General features: G+C 44.0%; 1 protein-coding gene across 2 annotated transcripts; it reads left to right on the forward strand.

Annotated features, from left to right (window-relative positions):
- The first annotated feature begins 5,053 nt into the window (after positions 1-5,053).
- On the forward strand, positions 5,054-9,696 carry TMEM200C (transmembrane protein 200C). Of its 2 annotated transcripts, none has more exons than XM_071737202.1 (2): positions 5,054-5,753; positions 7,723-9,696. In XM_071737202.1, the coding sequence occupies exon 2, from the start codon at positions 7,766-7,768 to the stop codon at positions 9,416-9,418; it is 1,653 nt and encodes a 550-aa protein (XP_071593303.1). In that variant the 5' UTR covers positions 5,054-5,753; positions 7,723-7,765; the 3' UTR covers positions 9,419-9,696. The 2 variants fall into 2 exon arrangements, with proteins under 2 accessions (XP_071593303.1, XP_071593302.1); XM_071737201.1 differs by having other exon boundaries at positions 5,054-5,476.
- The last annotated feature ends 5,717 nt before the right edge of the window (positions 9,697-15,413 follow it).

A 15,413-nucleotide genomic window follows, 5' to 3' on the forward strand; every position in this document is an offset into this window, starting at 1 on the left:
ACACTCTTTTTCTGGCAACCCAAGGTTTGCTCCATCAGAGTCTGTTTTATGGATTCCTTTATGATGCTAAGATGCATTCTGAAATCTTGGGCAAATTTAAGCTTCAGTTTTGAGAAAAGTTTTAATCACTGAAAGTGATAACAATGAAGCGTGGAGCTTTATGGACCTCCAAAATTCATAAGGGTTTTGACAAATTGTGTTAATAGTCCATAAAAACTCTGTGTTGTATGAGTACTCTGCACTAGCTTGTTGTCTTTTCACAGTGATGATCAGATGTCCAATTTAGAGTAAAAATGTGATTGCAGGTCATGGATCGAAGTGAAATGGCAACAACAACAAAATAAAATAACCAACCCAAACCAACCAATAAAAAAACCCAAACAAACAAAAAAGAAAAAGAAAAAAAATGATCCAAAATTTGCGTTAATCTCTCTTGACAGTAAATAAAAACAAGACTGTAATAGTTTCCATTTATTAAATGATAAATTAATCCTTTGACAATATAGGGCAAAGACACTTATCAAGCTCCACGGGTATGTAAGTATACAGTGAGTAATGGTCTGAGAAAACCTTTTTCTTAAAAATTAAGCATTCAATTATTGCTTTATTTCCCTAACAGACTGTGCTTTCACACAGATTGCTGCAAAACATCTTATTCTTAATTATAAGTGTGGCTATGTTTGATTGTATTGTTTCAGTGTCTCCCTAGACCAGTCAAGAATTTCCCCAACTAATGAAGCTGTGTAATTTGTGTGATGAAAAGACAGCCCAGCAGCCTGAGGGTATGCTGGGAAGGAGCAGGTGCACCCCCAAAAAGAAGGGGGAAACAACAATATCATTAAAATTGTAGAATATCTGCTAGCTAGTCAAGCTCTCTGTGGTGGTAGCTCCTTGTTGTTGAATAAACCAGCTCCTGGACTGGGTGGACTAACTCCATTTCATGGACATCCTGTCTCCATGTGGAGGAGGCAAACTGCCCGCTCTTCCTCCCTGGCCATTCTTCTCACCTGAGCTGGTTTCATGTCACCAGAAATGTCTGATGTCGTGAATTTCAATGAGCAATGCAGATAAAAGTCATCAACATCTCTCTACTTGTTGAAAATCCCTTGCACAGAGTTGCAAAAATGTTGGTGTCAAGCTTATTTTTAAACATCTACAATTTTGAATTACCGAGGCTAAAAATCTCTCTAGCACCTACTGCCCTAAAAGGAAAAAAAAAGACAGCAGGAGCCATATGTTACTGGTGCATTCTAATGTTCCCCTTCTACAACAAGTGCTTTGGCATGCAAGTAATGTACTTTTAATATCACTTACAATAAAAACATTTTTCAGCCCTCTGTTTAATATACTTTGTCAATATTTCTTATAGATAAGTGCTATCCTACTGACTCAAAATACTATTTCTAAGGCTTGAACATAAAATCATCAAGATATTTTATGAACTTATAAAATACACATTCATGCCTTTTGCCTTGAATTAGACAACAAAAAAGTTTAAACTATAAGAAGGTTCTAATCATGAAAGAAGTTGTACACAGATATATCATTGCAGATAGAGTCTAATTGCTTTGGGATGGCCACCATCTCAAAGAGCTTACACTGTTGAGCAATGAGGTAAGCAGAGAGGGTACAACATTTTAAAAGATTAATTGCAATTAATGCTACACTGGTCATATATAATAAGAGCTCTTGATTAGCCTCTGTGTGGTTTTGTGTTCACAAATAACAGACACAGAATTTTCCAGTTATTTGCAGTTGTCTTTTATCAACAAATCAAAAGTGAAGGCGAATAACATGGCTGAATGATTCCTGCTTCTTTTTAAACCAGCTGAGAAGCCATGCACAGAACATTTAAAAGAAACTGAGTGACATCCACCCCTGAGCACAGCTCATAACCGGAGGGTGAAACCATCACAGACTTCCTGCAATAAGTCACAACTGACCCAGCAGCATTTCAGTGTCAGTCTCCTCTTGTTTCAAGCCTTTTGCAAGATGCCAATTAAAGATACATATATTTATAAAGCAGTTGGTGTCATTAATGCCTCAAAAAAAAAATCTATCCACAGAGAATCTCAGTACAAACTGAAGTGAGATAAACTAGTGAAAAAGCCTGGTCATCTTTTTTTTTTTTTTTTTGTGAAAAAGTTTGCTCATCTGGAAGTATTCATTCCCTTTACCTTTCACCAGATTTCATGGATGAGTATTTCCTTCTCCCTGGCAAATGTGCCCAGCAATGTGTATTTCTGTTTTAATTAATCTTGAAAGAAGAGCAGACATGCAAATTGCCATTCAGTCTCAGTGGATTATCTAGACACAGGCTTCCTACACAATAAAAATAAAAGTTACCTCTGATTCTATCATGTATCAAAGAAGCCAGATGAATCTAATACACAGTGTGGATTCATTGTGTTTGAAGTAGGCCTGTAAGGATTTCAAACATATATTTTCTCAGTGAGGATAATTTTTCATAGCTCATTCAGAATGCTGCTCTTTTCCTCAAATCATCAAATCAATCAAAATTATCAAGTTAGCAAATCATCAAATCAATCAAAATTATCAAGTTATCAAATCATCATTAATCATACCAGAGTCTCCACCATTAATTATATCAGAGTCAGGAGAGGAGAGGAGAGGAGAAGAGAGGAGAGGAGAGGAGAGGAAAGGAGAGGAGAGGAGAGGAGAGGAGAGGAGAGGAGAGGAGAGGAGAGGAGAGGAAAAGGGCTAAAAAAGGAAATGGGACAAGAAACGGGGCAAAACAAAGAGGGCAGGAAAGCAGGTAGGAGAAAGGAGATAGGAGAACAGAAAAGAGAAAGGAAAAAGGAGAAAGGAGAAAGGAGAAAGGAGAAAGGAGGAAGGAGGAAGGAGGGAGAAAGGAGAAAGAAATGCCAGGTCCAATGCCATTATTTAGGTTCACCACAGTTTAATGACAAATGCACTGCATGATGGAGAAAGTAATTCAAACAAGGCAGGAGCAGAGGCTGCCAGCAGTGCTCAGCAGTCAATATAAACACAGTTACAAATTAACTCAGGCAACCAGTAAGCCAGACCGACAGGACAGCTGCCTTTTGCGATCTTTCCATTTCTGGGAACACAAAAAAACCCTTATCAACTAAAAATAAAATAAATGTTTCATTAAACCTCCCAATGCACTTGTTAAACAATAAGAAGAACATAGTTAGGGATATGCAACTCAGCAAGGTAACTTGCTCTGAGGGACTCAGCCTGCCAGTCCTTACCATGCAGAGAAGATTAAGATTGCATTGCTGGCTGCTGCAGAACAACACCTTCAGCAGCTTTATCCAAGAATGTACTTCGTCTTTGCCAGGATCTGGCTTCCCCTACGAGACATTTTGCTAAGAGTAATTTGAAAGCTGTGAATGTGATTGATGATAGCCTAATCACTCAAAACTTCAGCAATGAAAATATGGAAAGGTTGTTGTACAAAAAAAGATAGCTAAATAAAATGGTTTAGTTTGACAGAAATAGAAAATATGACTCAGATAGGAAAAGAGCTCTTTGCCCTTTAAAAAAAATCGCTCTCGTTCTTCCTCTTTCTCTAACACAGGAGCCTTTCAGGGACAGCCTGGTGATGCTGCATTATTGATGTGATACAGGTCTCCAGTGGAAACAGATGTGATATGTTTGGTTTTCTCTGATAGTCTGGACTAAACACAAAGCAAATTACTGAATGTCAGAACGCTCGGGTTCATCAAGAGCGTTCAAAGCACATTTCTACAAGAAGTTCTTAAATAATAAATCTTAAATTTCAAGCCTGTTGCATAACCAAAGTTATAAATGTACTAAAAGAAATGTGCCTCGAGTGATTTTGCTGTGACAAACTGCAAATGACATTAAAATGCAAACATGCAGCTTCAGGATTTGTTTGTTCTCAAACCAGGCACTGATAGCTGAGGTCAAAGCCACATGTTTTCAAAGTCCGGGTGAACACAGAATCAAATTATTGAGAGTGAAATATATGTTATTTAGCTGAATATGCATAATCTCTCTGACAATTTTCCCAGCCCAGTGTGGCTCCCTTATTTTTAAAAATACAGTTTGACACCATAAACGTTCTCTTTATTGCCCCTCGGTTTCTGGCAGGCTATTTTATACACAGCATAGTCTTCCCACACAAGAGGTCAAGTAGAGGTAGAGGAGAGCTCGTTTGGCCCAAGCTAGGTCACATTCAGACCTCAAAAGGAATCCAAGGCCACTGTACAAAAAGGCAAGTTCAGCCTATCCACCCCAGAAGACAGCTCAATGTACATTAGCAGCAAACCGAAGCCACAGGATGATTTTTTTCGTATTTACTGAGATACCTGCCTGAGATTTGCCTTTCCAGCTCACGGCAGACCTTTCACAAGACTTGACTAAAGCAATCAGGAATAATCTCCTCTCATGAATAACAGATGCAGTGTGATGGGACATGCTAGATTATGTCTCACTTAGGTGATAGGTTCAATTTAATCAGAGTTTTCATGAACCAGCTCCGAAGAGAACATTGTTTCCCGCTCTCTGCCGAAAATGAGAGATGTGGGGTGACACACCACTGACGTTTCTCATCTGCAACTTTCATCCTCTCTTACTTTCTTCGTCTTTTCACCTCCTCCTTGGCTTTCTCCCAAGGCATTCCAACAGACTTGGAGGGGGGGGAAACAAATGTGAGGAGGCTGCGCATGAGGCTGGTGAAACATCACTGATGGAAAGGAGGCTGAAGGTCTTCCCACGTCGGGTTACACGGGAGACCAGGCAAACCGTGGGAAGGACTAAGGCAGCATGAGATGGGACACCATAGTGTCCAGGAGACGACATCCCAGGGAGAGTAGACGTCGAAGAGGAAGGGAGGAGAAGGCAGGCTGCCCCTTGCCCACCACCACTCACCTGTCAGAGAGAAACAAAAACCCAGCGCTCACGGCGCGGCAACTCACAACATGGAAGGGCCAAACCGGGCGGGGCGGGGCCTGAGAAGGCGCGGCAGGAGAGGGCGGGGCGGTGCCGGAGGGGTGCGGGGCGTGTTCGGCGGTAGCGGGGCGGGACCGGCGGTGTCGGGCGCAGGTGCGCAGGTGGCGGGGGCGGGGGCCGCGGCCATCCTGCCGCAATTTCCCTGTGTCACGGCTCCCGTCGCCTAGCAACGGCGCCGAGTCCGGCCGGCAGCCGCGCACCGCCCGCAGCGGCGGCACCGGCAGAGGCAGCGGCTCCGTCGGGCGCTGCCGAGGGGGCGGCCCCGCGGCGGGAAGGATGCGGCATGGAGAAGGGGCAGCGCTCCCGTGGAGCTCCCTGAGGCGGCCGGCGCCGGCGGGGCCGAGGGGGCGCCCGGCGCTCGGCCCAGCCCCGCCGCCCACCCGCCCGGGGCCGTAAAGGGCGGTGAAGCGGCGGCGGGGCGGGCGCTGCGTGGGGATGCCCGCTCGGGCCGGAAAGTTTCTTCCCCGCCGCGGCTCGGCCGCTTCCCACGCGGACTTCTCCCCGGTCCTCCTCGGTAAGTGACCGCGTCCCCCCGCCGCTGCCATCTTGAGCCATCTTGAGCGGCGGCTCCGTCTGCCGGAGACCCCCGACCGACGCCCTGAGGAGGTGCTCGGGGCTGTTGTCCGGCGCTGCCCCGACGGCCGGGAGCTGCGGGGCCAGCCCAGACGCGGGGCACCGGCAGGAGGGTGCGATAGCCCCCGGCGGGCGCAACCGGGAACCGCTGACGGAGCTTCTGGAGAATGGTGCGAGGCGGCTGGATCCCAGCGAGCCCCGTCTGTGGCTCCCGAGGGGTGAGAAGGGGTTAAACGGGCTTCTCTTTGCACCGCTAAGACTGTATTTGATCTTTACCGGGCACGGTCGGGGTGGTGCTTGAGGGCTCGCTCGAGGAGCGAGAGACGGTGGGATGGGATGGGGATAGAGGTGACGGCCAGTTCGTGAGAATTTGGCTCCAGCCCCTGCGAGTCCCGGGTTGTTTTACTGCGTTGTGGTCGCGGGCAGCGGCCGGTGGTCCGGCGGTGCCCTCCGTCGCCACAGTTGACTGCCAGGCAACGCCGGATCGGGGGGGGGGGGGTGATGCTCGGAGCTAATGGCCATCCGTGCTCGCCGTTGTAGAGGAGACGGACTGCTGGCTAGTGGGGCAGCAGAAAGAACGAGACCGACGAAGCGACAATTAAAACAAAGCATGCCCCTTAATTACACTTTTGCATCAACAAAAAATGCTCTTTTGTTATGATTTTCTTTTGTGGTTTGCGTTTTTGTTTTTTGGTTTTCTTTTCTTTTTTTTCTTTTTTTTTTTTTTTTTTTTTTTCTTCTTTTAAATAAATAGTTCAGAGGTAGGAAAGAGAAGTCTCTGCTCTTTGTTTTGAGCGTGCAATACCTCTGAGAGTAAATTAACAATGTCCTCGCTGACAACACCCTTCTTTTTCCGGGGAAAATACAAACGGCGTAAATGAGACACAAAATTACTGCATACGTGGCAAATCTGGGCATAGAATAGAAAAGAAATGAGATTTAAAAGCTGAAGGGGGGAAGGGGAGCTAGATAATATTTGATCTTCGGTACTTACTTAATTGCCTTTCAGTGCAAGGAATTGAACTTTGTGAATTATATTATATTCGATGTGTTCATCTTTTGCTCCCTCAAAGAAGAAATAGTCCAACACTCAGAAAGAGAAAGGGGGAAGGGGATTCTTATCTTGGGTAGCATGAAAGAATATCTTCCAAAAAGAATTGCAATAGTGCAGGAATTGCTCCTACATGCTGTATTTTGTAGCTCAGATCAATGGAACAGAGAGATGACTTCTGGTGGTCCAGTAAAACGAAAGCCATAAATATTCAATGTTCAGTCCCTAGCTGGAGTCCCTACAAGCAGTCATTGCCATTTACCTGGGTGACTTGTAAAAGTCTGCATCTCCTTTAAGATCTGACATGCCATCTCTTACCTGCCAGCCACCATCTCTACTTTCAGGGGGAAGTACTGGGGGGGGGGGGGGGGGGGGAAGGGAGCAGGTGGAATTTGCTGCTGTTACATAACAGTTACCTGGAGCATTATCTCACATGTTCCCAAACCAGGGATGCCTTTGGACCAGAGGCAGAAGGTTAATTTCTGTAGTATTGCAGATCAGGTGCAAATGGCTAGGAGGAAACTTTCACAGGGCACTGTTTTCTTGTGTTCAAATGTTTCCCTTGTGTGTTTCACAGTAATTCCTTTCCCACTAATTTTAAAAGGGCAAGAAAAATGTTTAATCTTCCCACACCCCCAAGTAATGTATAAATAGTGTAATGAAACCAATCGTATCTATAGATGACATATTCTGCCTTCCTGATTTTATTTCCCTCAACCCTTCAAATGCTGTCATAACTAAGCAGTCAGTGTGAAGCATAACCCCAGGCCCTGTTAGGGAGTGGGGTCAGCATCCTCTGAGCTCCAGTGCTTTGCAGTCTCCTTCTGAGACCAGCAAGATCCTTTTCTTCTGTTTGTTTACACAGCAGGTATCACTCACTTTGTCATTTACTTGGAGTGTAAAAAAATTAGTTGTTTAGCATGAGTGTAGTGGGACACATGGCTGCTTAGCTGCTGTCTGTCTGCCTATCTCTTACTTGCACATGGGAGCTGTGTGGGCAAAGATCAGCTTGTTGGTGTCAATCTCCATCCCACTTGTTGAGCGTGTTAGCAGGAGTTTGAATGAGGAAGAGGAGACACTTCTTATGCTACAGATCTTACCCTGGTCCTCACCCTCTTTTCTCCCTTTCACTACAGGAGCTGGAGTGACCACAGGGGGTAGTGCTCTGGGTAGCTAGCCATGATTGCCACTGGAGGTCTCCTGAGGATCTCAGCTAGGAAACAGGACCCCTTGAGGCCCCAGAGCCAAGTCCCTAAACGCAAACGCAAGGTCAAAAAGAAGCGCAAGAACGACGTGGTGGTGGTGAAGGGCAAGCTCAAGCTGTGCTCCCTCTCAGGGCTCATTGCCCTCTGTGGCATCCTGGTACTGCTGGTGGGCATCGCCTTGGCTGTGGTGGGCTACTGGCCGAAGCCCAACCAGGTGTACAGAGAAGGCAGCGTAAGTGGGGGCCGGCACCTGGCACCGCAGGGTGGGACCCCCAAGAGCCATTCCCAGAGCCAGGAAGCAGCACAAGCAGGGACCCATCCAGAATCACCCCCCAGAACCAACGCCTCCACCACTGCTACCACCCAGGGGTCGCCACATCGCCCCTCCTCTTCCTCATCTCCCCAGGCCTCGGTGGGTTTGCTTTTCCGACTTTTCTCGAGCTACTTGCATTCAGACAAGCTGAAGGTGCTCGGCCCCCTCATCATGGGTATTGGCATCTTCCTCTTCATCTGCGCCAACGCGGTACTGCACGAGAACCGCGACAAGAAGACCAAGATCATCAACCTGCGTGACCTCTACTCCACTGTCATCGATGCCCACAGCCTGCGGGCCAAGGATGGAGGCACCCCAGCCTCAGCCCCTCTCAATGGCTTCATCAACTACGTGCAGTGTCGGGGCCTGGACCTAAAGCCTGGTGGTGAAGGCTTGGGTACTGCAGCCATGCTGGCCAGGAGCTCCTGGCCACCGGGACTGAGTGTTTCCCTTTCCCCACTGGACCTGGTGTCCTCGTCACGGCGTTCCTCCTTCTGCACCCAACCACAGCCACCCAGCCTGGCCGAGCCCGTGTACAGCATCTACCAGGAGCGTGGCACCCACGCCGGCTGTACGGCCGTCAGCCCCCCCTGCAGCCCACCAGAGAGCTGGGGCCGGCGCAGCACGGCCAGCTCCATCGTCGGCTCTTCCTTCAGCACTTTCACCCTCCTGCCCTTGGTGCCGAGTGGGGGAGGGGGAGGCTGGCGGAGGCCCCCTGGGGAGAGGGGAGCCCGGGAGATTCCCCGGGGGGAGTTTGAACTCAGCCTGACCGACCTCAGCAGCAGCCGCCTTGAGGGAGGCTGTGGGACGAGGAGGCACAAGCTGGTTCTCAGGAGACAGAGTACCAGCTGCTTGCCTGATGCCAGGCGTCCCCTTTTCCCTGAGTCGCCTCAGTCCCCCTCAGCTGTCAGCAGGGGCCCAGACTCCAGCCTCTTGTTAAAGGCATCTTCTAGCTACTCCAAATCTCTGGATCTGGGGGGGTCACCCCCCTCCACCCCTCCTGCCATCACCAGGACGGACTCGCAGAGCTCCCAGTCTGAGCCTTCCAGCAGCAATAAGGGCTACAGCCACCTGGAGGAGGCAGGCACCTCCTTGGAGTCAGTTGCCAACACCCCAGACAGTAAAATCCAGGACTGTGAGGAGGAACCAGCTGAGAAGATGGACCCCCTCAAGGCTACCAGCAGAGAACAAACAGGGGAGCAATCCCAGCAAACTCAGAGACGGTACACAAATAAAGAGAAACTCTTTATGATTTCTAGGTCGAATGCTGCATTAGGGCTGGAGGACGGGGAACTGGAGAGTACTGGCATCTAAACAACACCAAAAAGGCATGAGGACGCCGTGGCACCCTCCACACCTTCCCCTCTTCTCCATCTCTTTGTGGACTTAGGAAACTGATGAATATCCAAAGAGCTGCAGTATGTTACCATTGAAAATTTGAATTCAGTAAATCCTGTAGATGACTTCAAAAAGAAAAAGAAAATCCTTTCTGTCCGATCGTGATTGTATGTTCCATGCAAGCCAAATTGTATTAAATATCCACAGTCTAGCAAGTTCTTTGGATCAGATTAATACAATTTCGGACAGTGTAACTGTGCACTTTACTGTTTTGATTTCCAAGTGCCCCTTCTCCTCTGATTTCTTTCTTGCTGATTTGCCACTAACTGCTTGAAAACTGCAGGCACCTTTTTAAGCTCAAGAGCAATGTGGTCTTCAGATCAAGAAAGTTGAGCTCTCTCTTTGTTTTGGTTCAATCACTAAAAGTTTGCAAGGCCTTAAGGATGATGTACCTTGACAAAGAAGGAGTTTGTTTAAATTCTGGAAAAAATGACAATTTAGAAAAGATTGGAGTGGAACAGAGCTCTGAAAATTTAGTTAAAACAATTACAATCAAAAATACCTACTACTACATCATGCTTTATTAAGTATTATTACACATGTATTGACTAATAGCATTAAAATATTTTTTTTTAATAAAACATTTACAAACAAAACTGCCACACAAAAAAGTCCTTTATTTTGGTAAGTAATTACAGATATCAGAAATGGTTTGGTTTTTTGTTTTGTTTTTTCTTGAAAAGATTATAGAGATGCTATGAAGCCCAAAGCTTGCTTATGCTTTTAAGTGGGTAATTAATAATTTAGGATTAATTTCAAAACAATACTGGTTTACTCACCAAAAAACCACACTTCAATTAACAGATTCTGTCTTCATTGATAACAGTGCTCTGTGGCAGCTGACGAAATGTGAGATTTTGACATGCTAAGAAAAAATTTTTTTTAAGATTTGTCCTATTAAAGTAGAATTTTTCATAACAGATTAATCTCGAATTGCAGCATATTCCGTGGATTTTTCACTTCCCTTATAACTGTTGCATTAAGCCTTTTTTCTATTACAGCTCCTATTCATGAATGCATGTGCATAAGCCTAATTTTGAAGCATAATAATAGCCTTGTCAATCTCATAGCAGTTGGCCCTATTGAAGTCAGCAGAGGTTCCTCACTGACTCTGGTGTGGTGAGGATTTCTTCCTATGTGAGAAAAACATCAGGAAGGCTGGAGGATGCCTTGTCTGTAGGCAGATTTTTGGTAAACTGATGAGCTGTTTCATTTTCATAGCTGCAGCACGGCAGGCACTCTCTATTTTGCCCAAAAGAGCTTTATGTGCTCAGAAGATTTTGTCAATACTTAAAATTTTAAGTATGGATGTGGCATTTCACTACCATGGGAAGATAAATCGACATTAAACAAATACAATATGTAGGCAGGCAAGAGTCTTTCTGTTGCAATTAAATTTTTTCTTACAGTTTCATGTTTTAAAATGCTTAGTTATGTATTTACTTACATTACAAAACATTGTAAAAAAACCCCATCACTAGATGCAATTGCATTTGGTAATGCAGCAAAATGCTTTATTAAATAAGGGAATTTAAAAGAAAGAAGAATAAAGAACAATTTTTCATGTCCGTCCTGAAACTGGAGGAGAAGGTGCTCATTCTCTCAAGCAAAGGAGACATCCAGGTGGCAATATCTTCCCTCCTGACACTGGCAACCAGTAAAATGACAATATGAACATCAGTGTGGCATTTTTTTTCTCTCAAACCCCTAGCACACAAATGGTAAAAATAAACTGTAAAACTACCTGGACTGGCATGGATTAGGCACCCATGAAGTGGTGAGCAGGTGGTTTTGGCTGGTGATGGCTTTTGCATGGATCGTTCCTTTCAGTTCCCCATGGGTGATAGCTCTGCACTTCTGCTCCTTCTCCTGTGACTTCCATCAAGATTTATGAGATGCATCTAAGCAGCATTACCTGGTGCTCACAGAGATGCTCATTATTGAGACAGCTGAAGAAATCTTTTTTGTTGTTTTCCATGCAAAAACCCTTCATGGAAGCAAGGGAAAAACGAGTTTAGGGTGCTCCTCACTGGGTCATGGAGTCCTCACAAAGATGAGGCAGGGGGGTCTGTTATTGTAAGAGGAGGAAATTTGCTTTTCAAAATATTCTTAGCTAACATTTCTTTAAACATTCAAATCTACAGTGTGCTCTGAAAACAAAACAAAACACCTCCCTAGGTTGATTTAAAACAAAGCAACCCAATAATTCTTCTGATGATTAATTTACTGCAAAGTTTTCTGAATAAGAAAAATTACAGCAGAGCTTGGGTTTAGCAAGTAAAATTATAGCTTGTTTCTGTGCTGCTAAAAAGGGTGTGAAACGTGAACTTCCATCAGTCTAGAGGATTTTTTTATAACACCAGTGGGAAGTAATACGTAGATTAATAAGCAGAGAAAGCTACATCTCTGTGTTTGCAAGCTATCAAAAAATTACTTTTGCAAATTTAATAATTCGAACTATTTGTTGAGCACCTCATTCAGCATTGGAAGCAAGCTGAAGAATTTAAGCTTCATTCACCAGCCATGACTGCTGCTTGTACTATTAACCTTGGAAAGAATCTCAGAATTCTTGAGTATCTCCCAGCTGGCCCTGCCTACTTCTCAGCACTGCCAGGCTGCCTCTTGGCCATCATTTGCACATTCTGTCATACTCTTATGACTTTTTTTCCCTCTAGTCTCTTCCTTTTAACCTTCATCTCCAGTGTCCTGCCACCAAGTGCTTCCTCCACAGTCCTTGTCAAGAACCGAGAAGCTGCATCTGCTTACCAGGACCTGCCCGCCTGCATCTTGTGGAAAGAGAGGTGCTCCCACACAAAATGTTTATTAAGAAGGGATTGTTAGTCCTCCTATTTAAAATGTTAAATGTTCCTGAAAGAACGTTAAGCTAGGCACATGTTTTTACTGTGGAAAAAACACAGATACGTGGTTTAGTGGGGTTTTTCAGCATAAAAGAAGTGCTAAGGTACCTCCATGAAATTTCCAGCATCCTCATACTAGGTAGATGGCTGCATCTCTTCGTTATGATCATAGATGCTTCTTGGACCTGTATGAGAACACAGGCAAATGCCCTAATTGTACTTCAGTCATGCAGCTGTTTATTACAAAATCCTCTGGAGAAGCTGCTGACATCATTGTACTGTAACCCAGTTCAAGCAGTTTTTACTAGCTAGCTAAGTATTTAAAATCCTTGCTGGATTAACCTGACTCACTTGACTGAACTGATTTATTCAGCTCCCCAAATGTTGACTTATAAGCTGATACTGCAAAAGACTGCAGCCCAGATTTGCCACCCTACGTTGTTTAGATATGTTTTTAACAGCCTTTTTCAGGACTCATGCTGTCCAACAGTGAGTAATAATGCTCCTATAACCATCAAATTAGGTAACAACACAGTTGTAAGTGCAGTCTGAAATATAGTATGTATTTCTGTAACAGCCAAAACTTACACAGAAGTCTTCAATTAAACAATAATTTTTATGAAAATTAGTGGAGGTGGCAGGACAAAGCTTAATGGATTTCAGCAGGAGTAATAGACTTTGCTAACACATAACAGGTTGGTTTTTTTTTCTAAACTAGCATATGTTCATGTAGATACAATTAAACAGGACCATATTTATAGTGAGAAATAAGAATTACTAACAATTTAAGTAGATTACCAATTAATGCTTTGCCTCATTAACATATTTCAGTCCCTCAAACATCTCTCTGCATGTGAAAAAAAGGGAAAGAGAGGGGAAGAATGAAAAGAAAGCAGCAGCCAACCTCTGGCCATACCCTAGCCAGAAATCAGGCCTTGCTACACAAAACCCTCACCAAATACAAGTGCTCAGGACTAGGTAACAATTGAAATCTTAATCAATAAAACTGTAGGGGTCTTTTTTTTTTTTTCCCTCTGGAGTGAATGCATGAAACTTTCCTCAGAAAAAAATAAAAAGTTTTCTCTCTCACTTTTCCAAGGCTGTCAATAGCAGAAATGCAATACTTTATTTAGGCTGCTTAATTACTATTTTTCAATATGGTCTCACAAGCAGGACAAGAAGCACAGCAAATGCGTGGAAGAGTATAGTGCCATCAATTTTATTAAAGAAAGTAAGCTTTCTATTTACCACTTCTAAAAACCCCAAAGCAGAAAGATCTGAGTGAGCACCCTAGAAAACATCATCTACCATTTAGCTTCCGCTCTAAGTGTGGAGACAGAGAGAGACCCTGGAGGTCTAACAGAGGCAGGCATGGTCAGGTGAAATGGCATCCAAGTTTGGAGGAGGGAGCTACATTGTGGGAAAAGGATAATTCAGGAACTGGAGGGTCACTGCTTGTGATTTTCACTGATCAATCGTTTATCTATATTTTAAATAGATAGATGTTCTGGAGCCACAATACTACTTTTAAAGAAGTTTTTTTCTCCATCATTATTTTGTTAAACTACATTGCCATGAGACAGAAAACTTGTTTGGTGAACATATTAAAAGAGATGCAAAATAAGTGCCAAAAATCTTTATTAAAACCTCAGTCCATGACTTTTCCTTCACCCTCCATGGCATGCAGGAGTTTCAGTCTAAGATTTTGAGTATTAATTTTTATTTTTTCCTTTCCATTCTCTCTCCATTGACATGCTTACTTCTGCTAAGGGCACATAAATGCTACTCTCAGATGAGAAGGTAGAAATGAGAAGAGATTGGCTTTAGAGCAGCATATGCTTCACTGCAGAAGCAAAAAATGGCAAGAAAAAAGTGAATGTTCAGCATTCAAGTGATTAACGTATGATTTTCATAAAGGCTTAAATGAACTCCATCTTGGAAGAAAACTCAACCTACAAGGCCAAGGTGTAATTCTAGCCAAATAATTGGAAGAAAATTGTTTGGAAAATCAGAAATTTTACAGAAAATCTCAACTTACTGAAATATCTGAATATATTGAGAGAAATCTTGCGTTGTTTTATTTTTCTGTGGACTGCAAAAGATAAGATTCCCATACTCACCGTCACTTAAGCTAAGATGATGCAATATTATCACATAACCTAAGATTTCTCTTGTTCATCACCACTTGTGAGATTTGGCACACTGCTGACACATCCTCCCTGACCTTTCTGGGAGTAGAATGAGGTCACTGTACAGCTTCCATTTTGTTGCCATAAACTAAATCAGTCATTTGTAAAGGAGCAGGACTTCATAACATGACCATCAGTCCTGGTAGGAGTTGGAGCTGGTAATGATTTCACAAGTGGAGGTGGCCTGGTACAGGATGCAATGCCCTTCACATGCAGGAGCAGCACAGAAGTTTGTAGCAGTGTCTTACAAAAATCCACCTGGCCAAGATGTGTCAAACTTGCATTTCCGAGGTTTGCCACGAGTTACCAAAGGCAGCTCCATCAGGATAAATCCTAATGGGCTAGTATGATACTTCTGCACCACCATAAAATAACCTCCCTCCCTCATTCCTGAAGTATACTTTAGATCTATCTGAATGGTATAGATTGTTTTTATTTCACTGGCTTTACAATCAAAATTCATTTTAAAGAAGCACAGTTTGGACTAAGAGCCCAATAGAAGTCCCTATTAAAATAGCATCAGATGACTTCACAATCCTTAATGTATTTCTCTAAAATGCCTTGGGTACAGAGCGTGACTATCTCCCTGTATTAAAAAAGGCACAGAGATACAGCCACAGACAAAGTGTGCAAAGACCAGATTTATTTTACAAAAGGGAGAAGAATCTAGGCACCCATATGCAGTGCTGACAGCACAGAAATATCTGTCTCTAACTAATGTTTCCAAACTATACAAGTTCCCTGCTGTGGAACAGCCTTGAATGCTTGTTCTCCAACAGGAGATCCATCCTTCATCTTTAGTAGAGCCTCTTTCTGCATGCGAGACACTGAAGTGCTAATCTATTTCACCATCTTTCAGACTCA

This window comes from Heliangelus exortis, chromosome 2 (assembly GCF_036169615.1).
Source record: "Heliangelus exortis chromosome 2, bHelExo1.hap1, whole genome shotgun sequence".
NCBI classification, from domain to species: Eukaryota; Metazoa; Chordata; class Aves; order Apodiformes; family Trochilidae; genus Heliangelus; species Heliangelus exortis.

Bases quoted from the DNA above. Each gene is read 5' to 3' on its own strand.
- TMEM200C (XM_071737202.1), top strand. From the start codon at position 7,766: ATGATTGCCACTGGAGGTCTCCTGAGGATCTCAGCTAGGAAACAGGAC.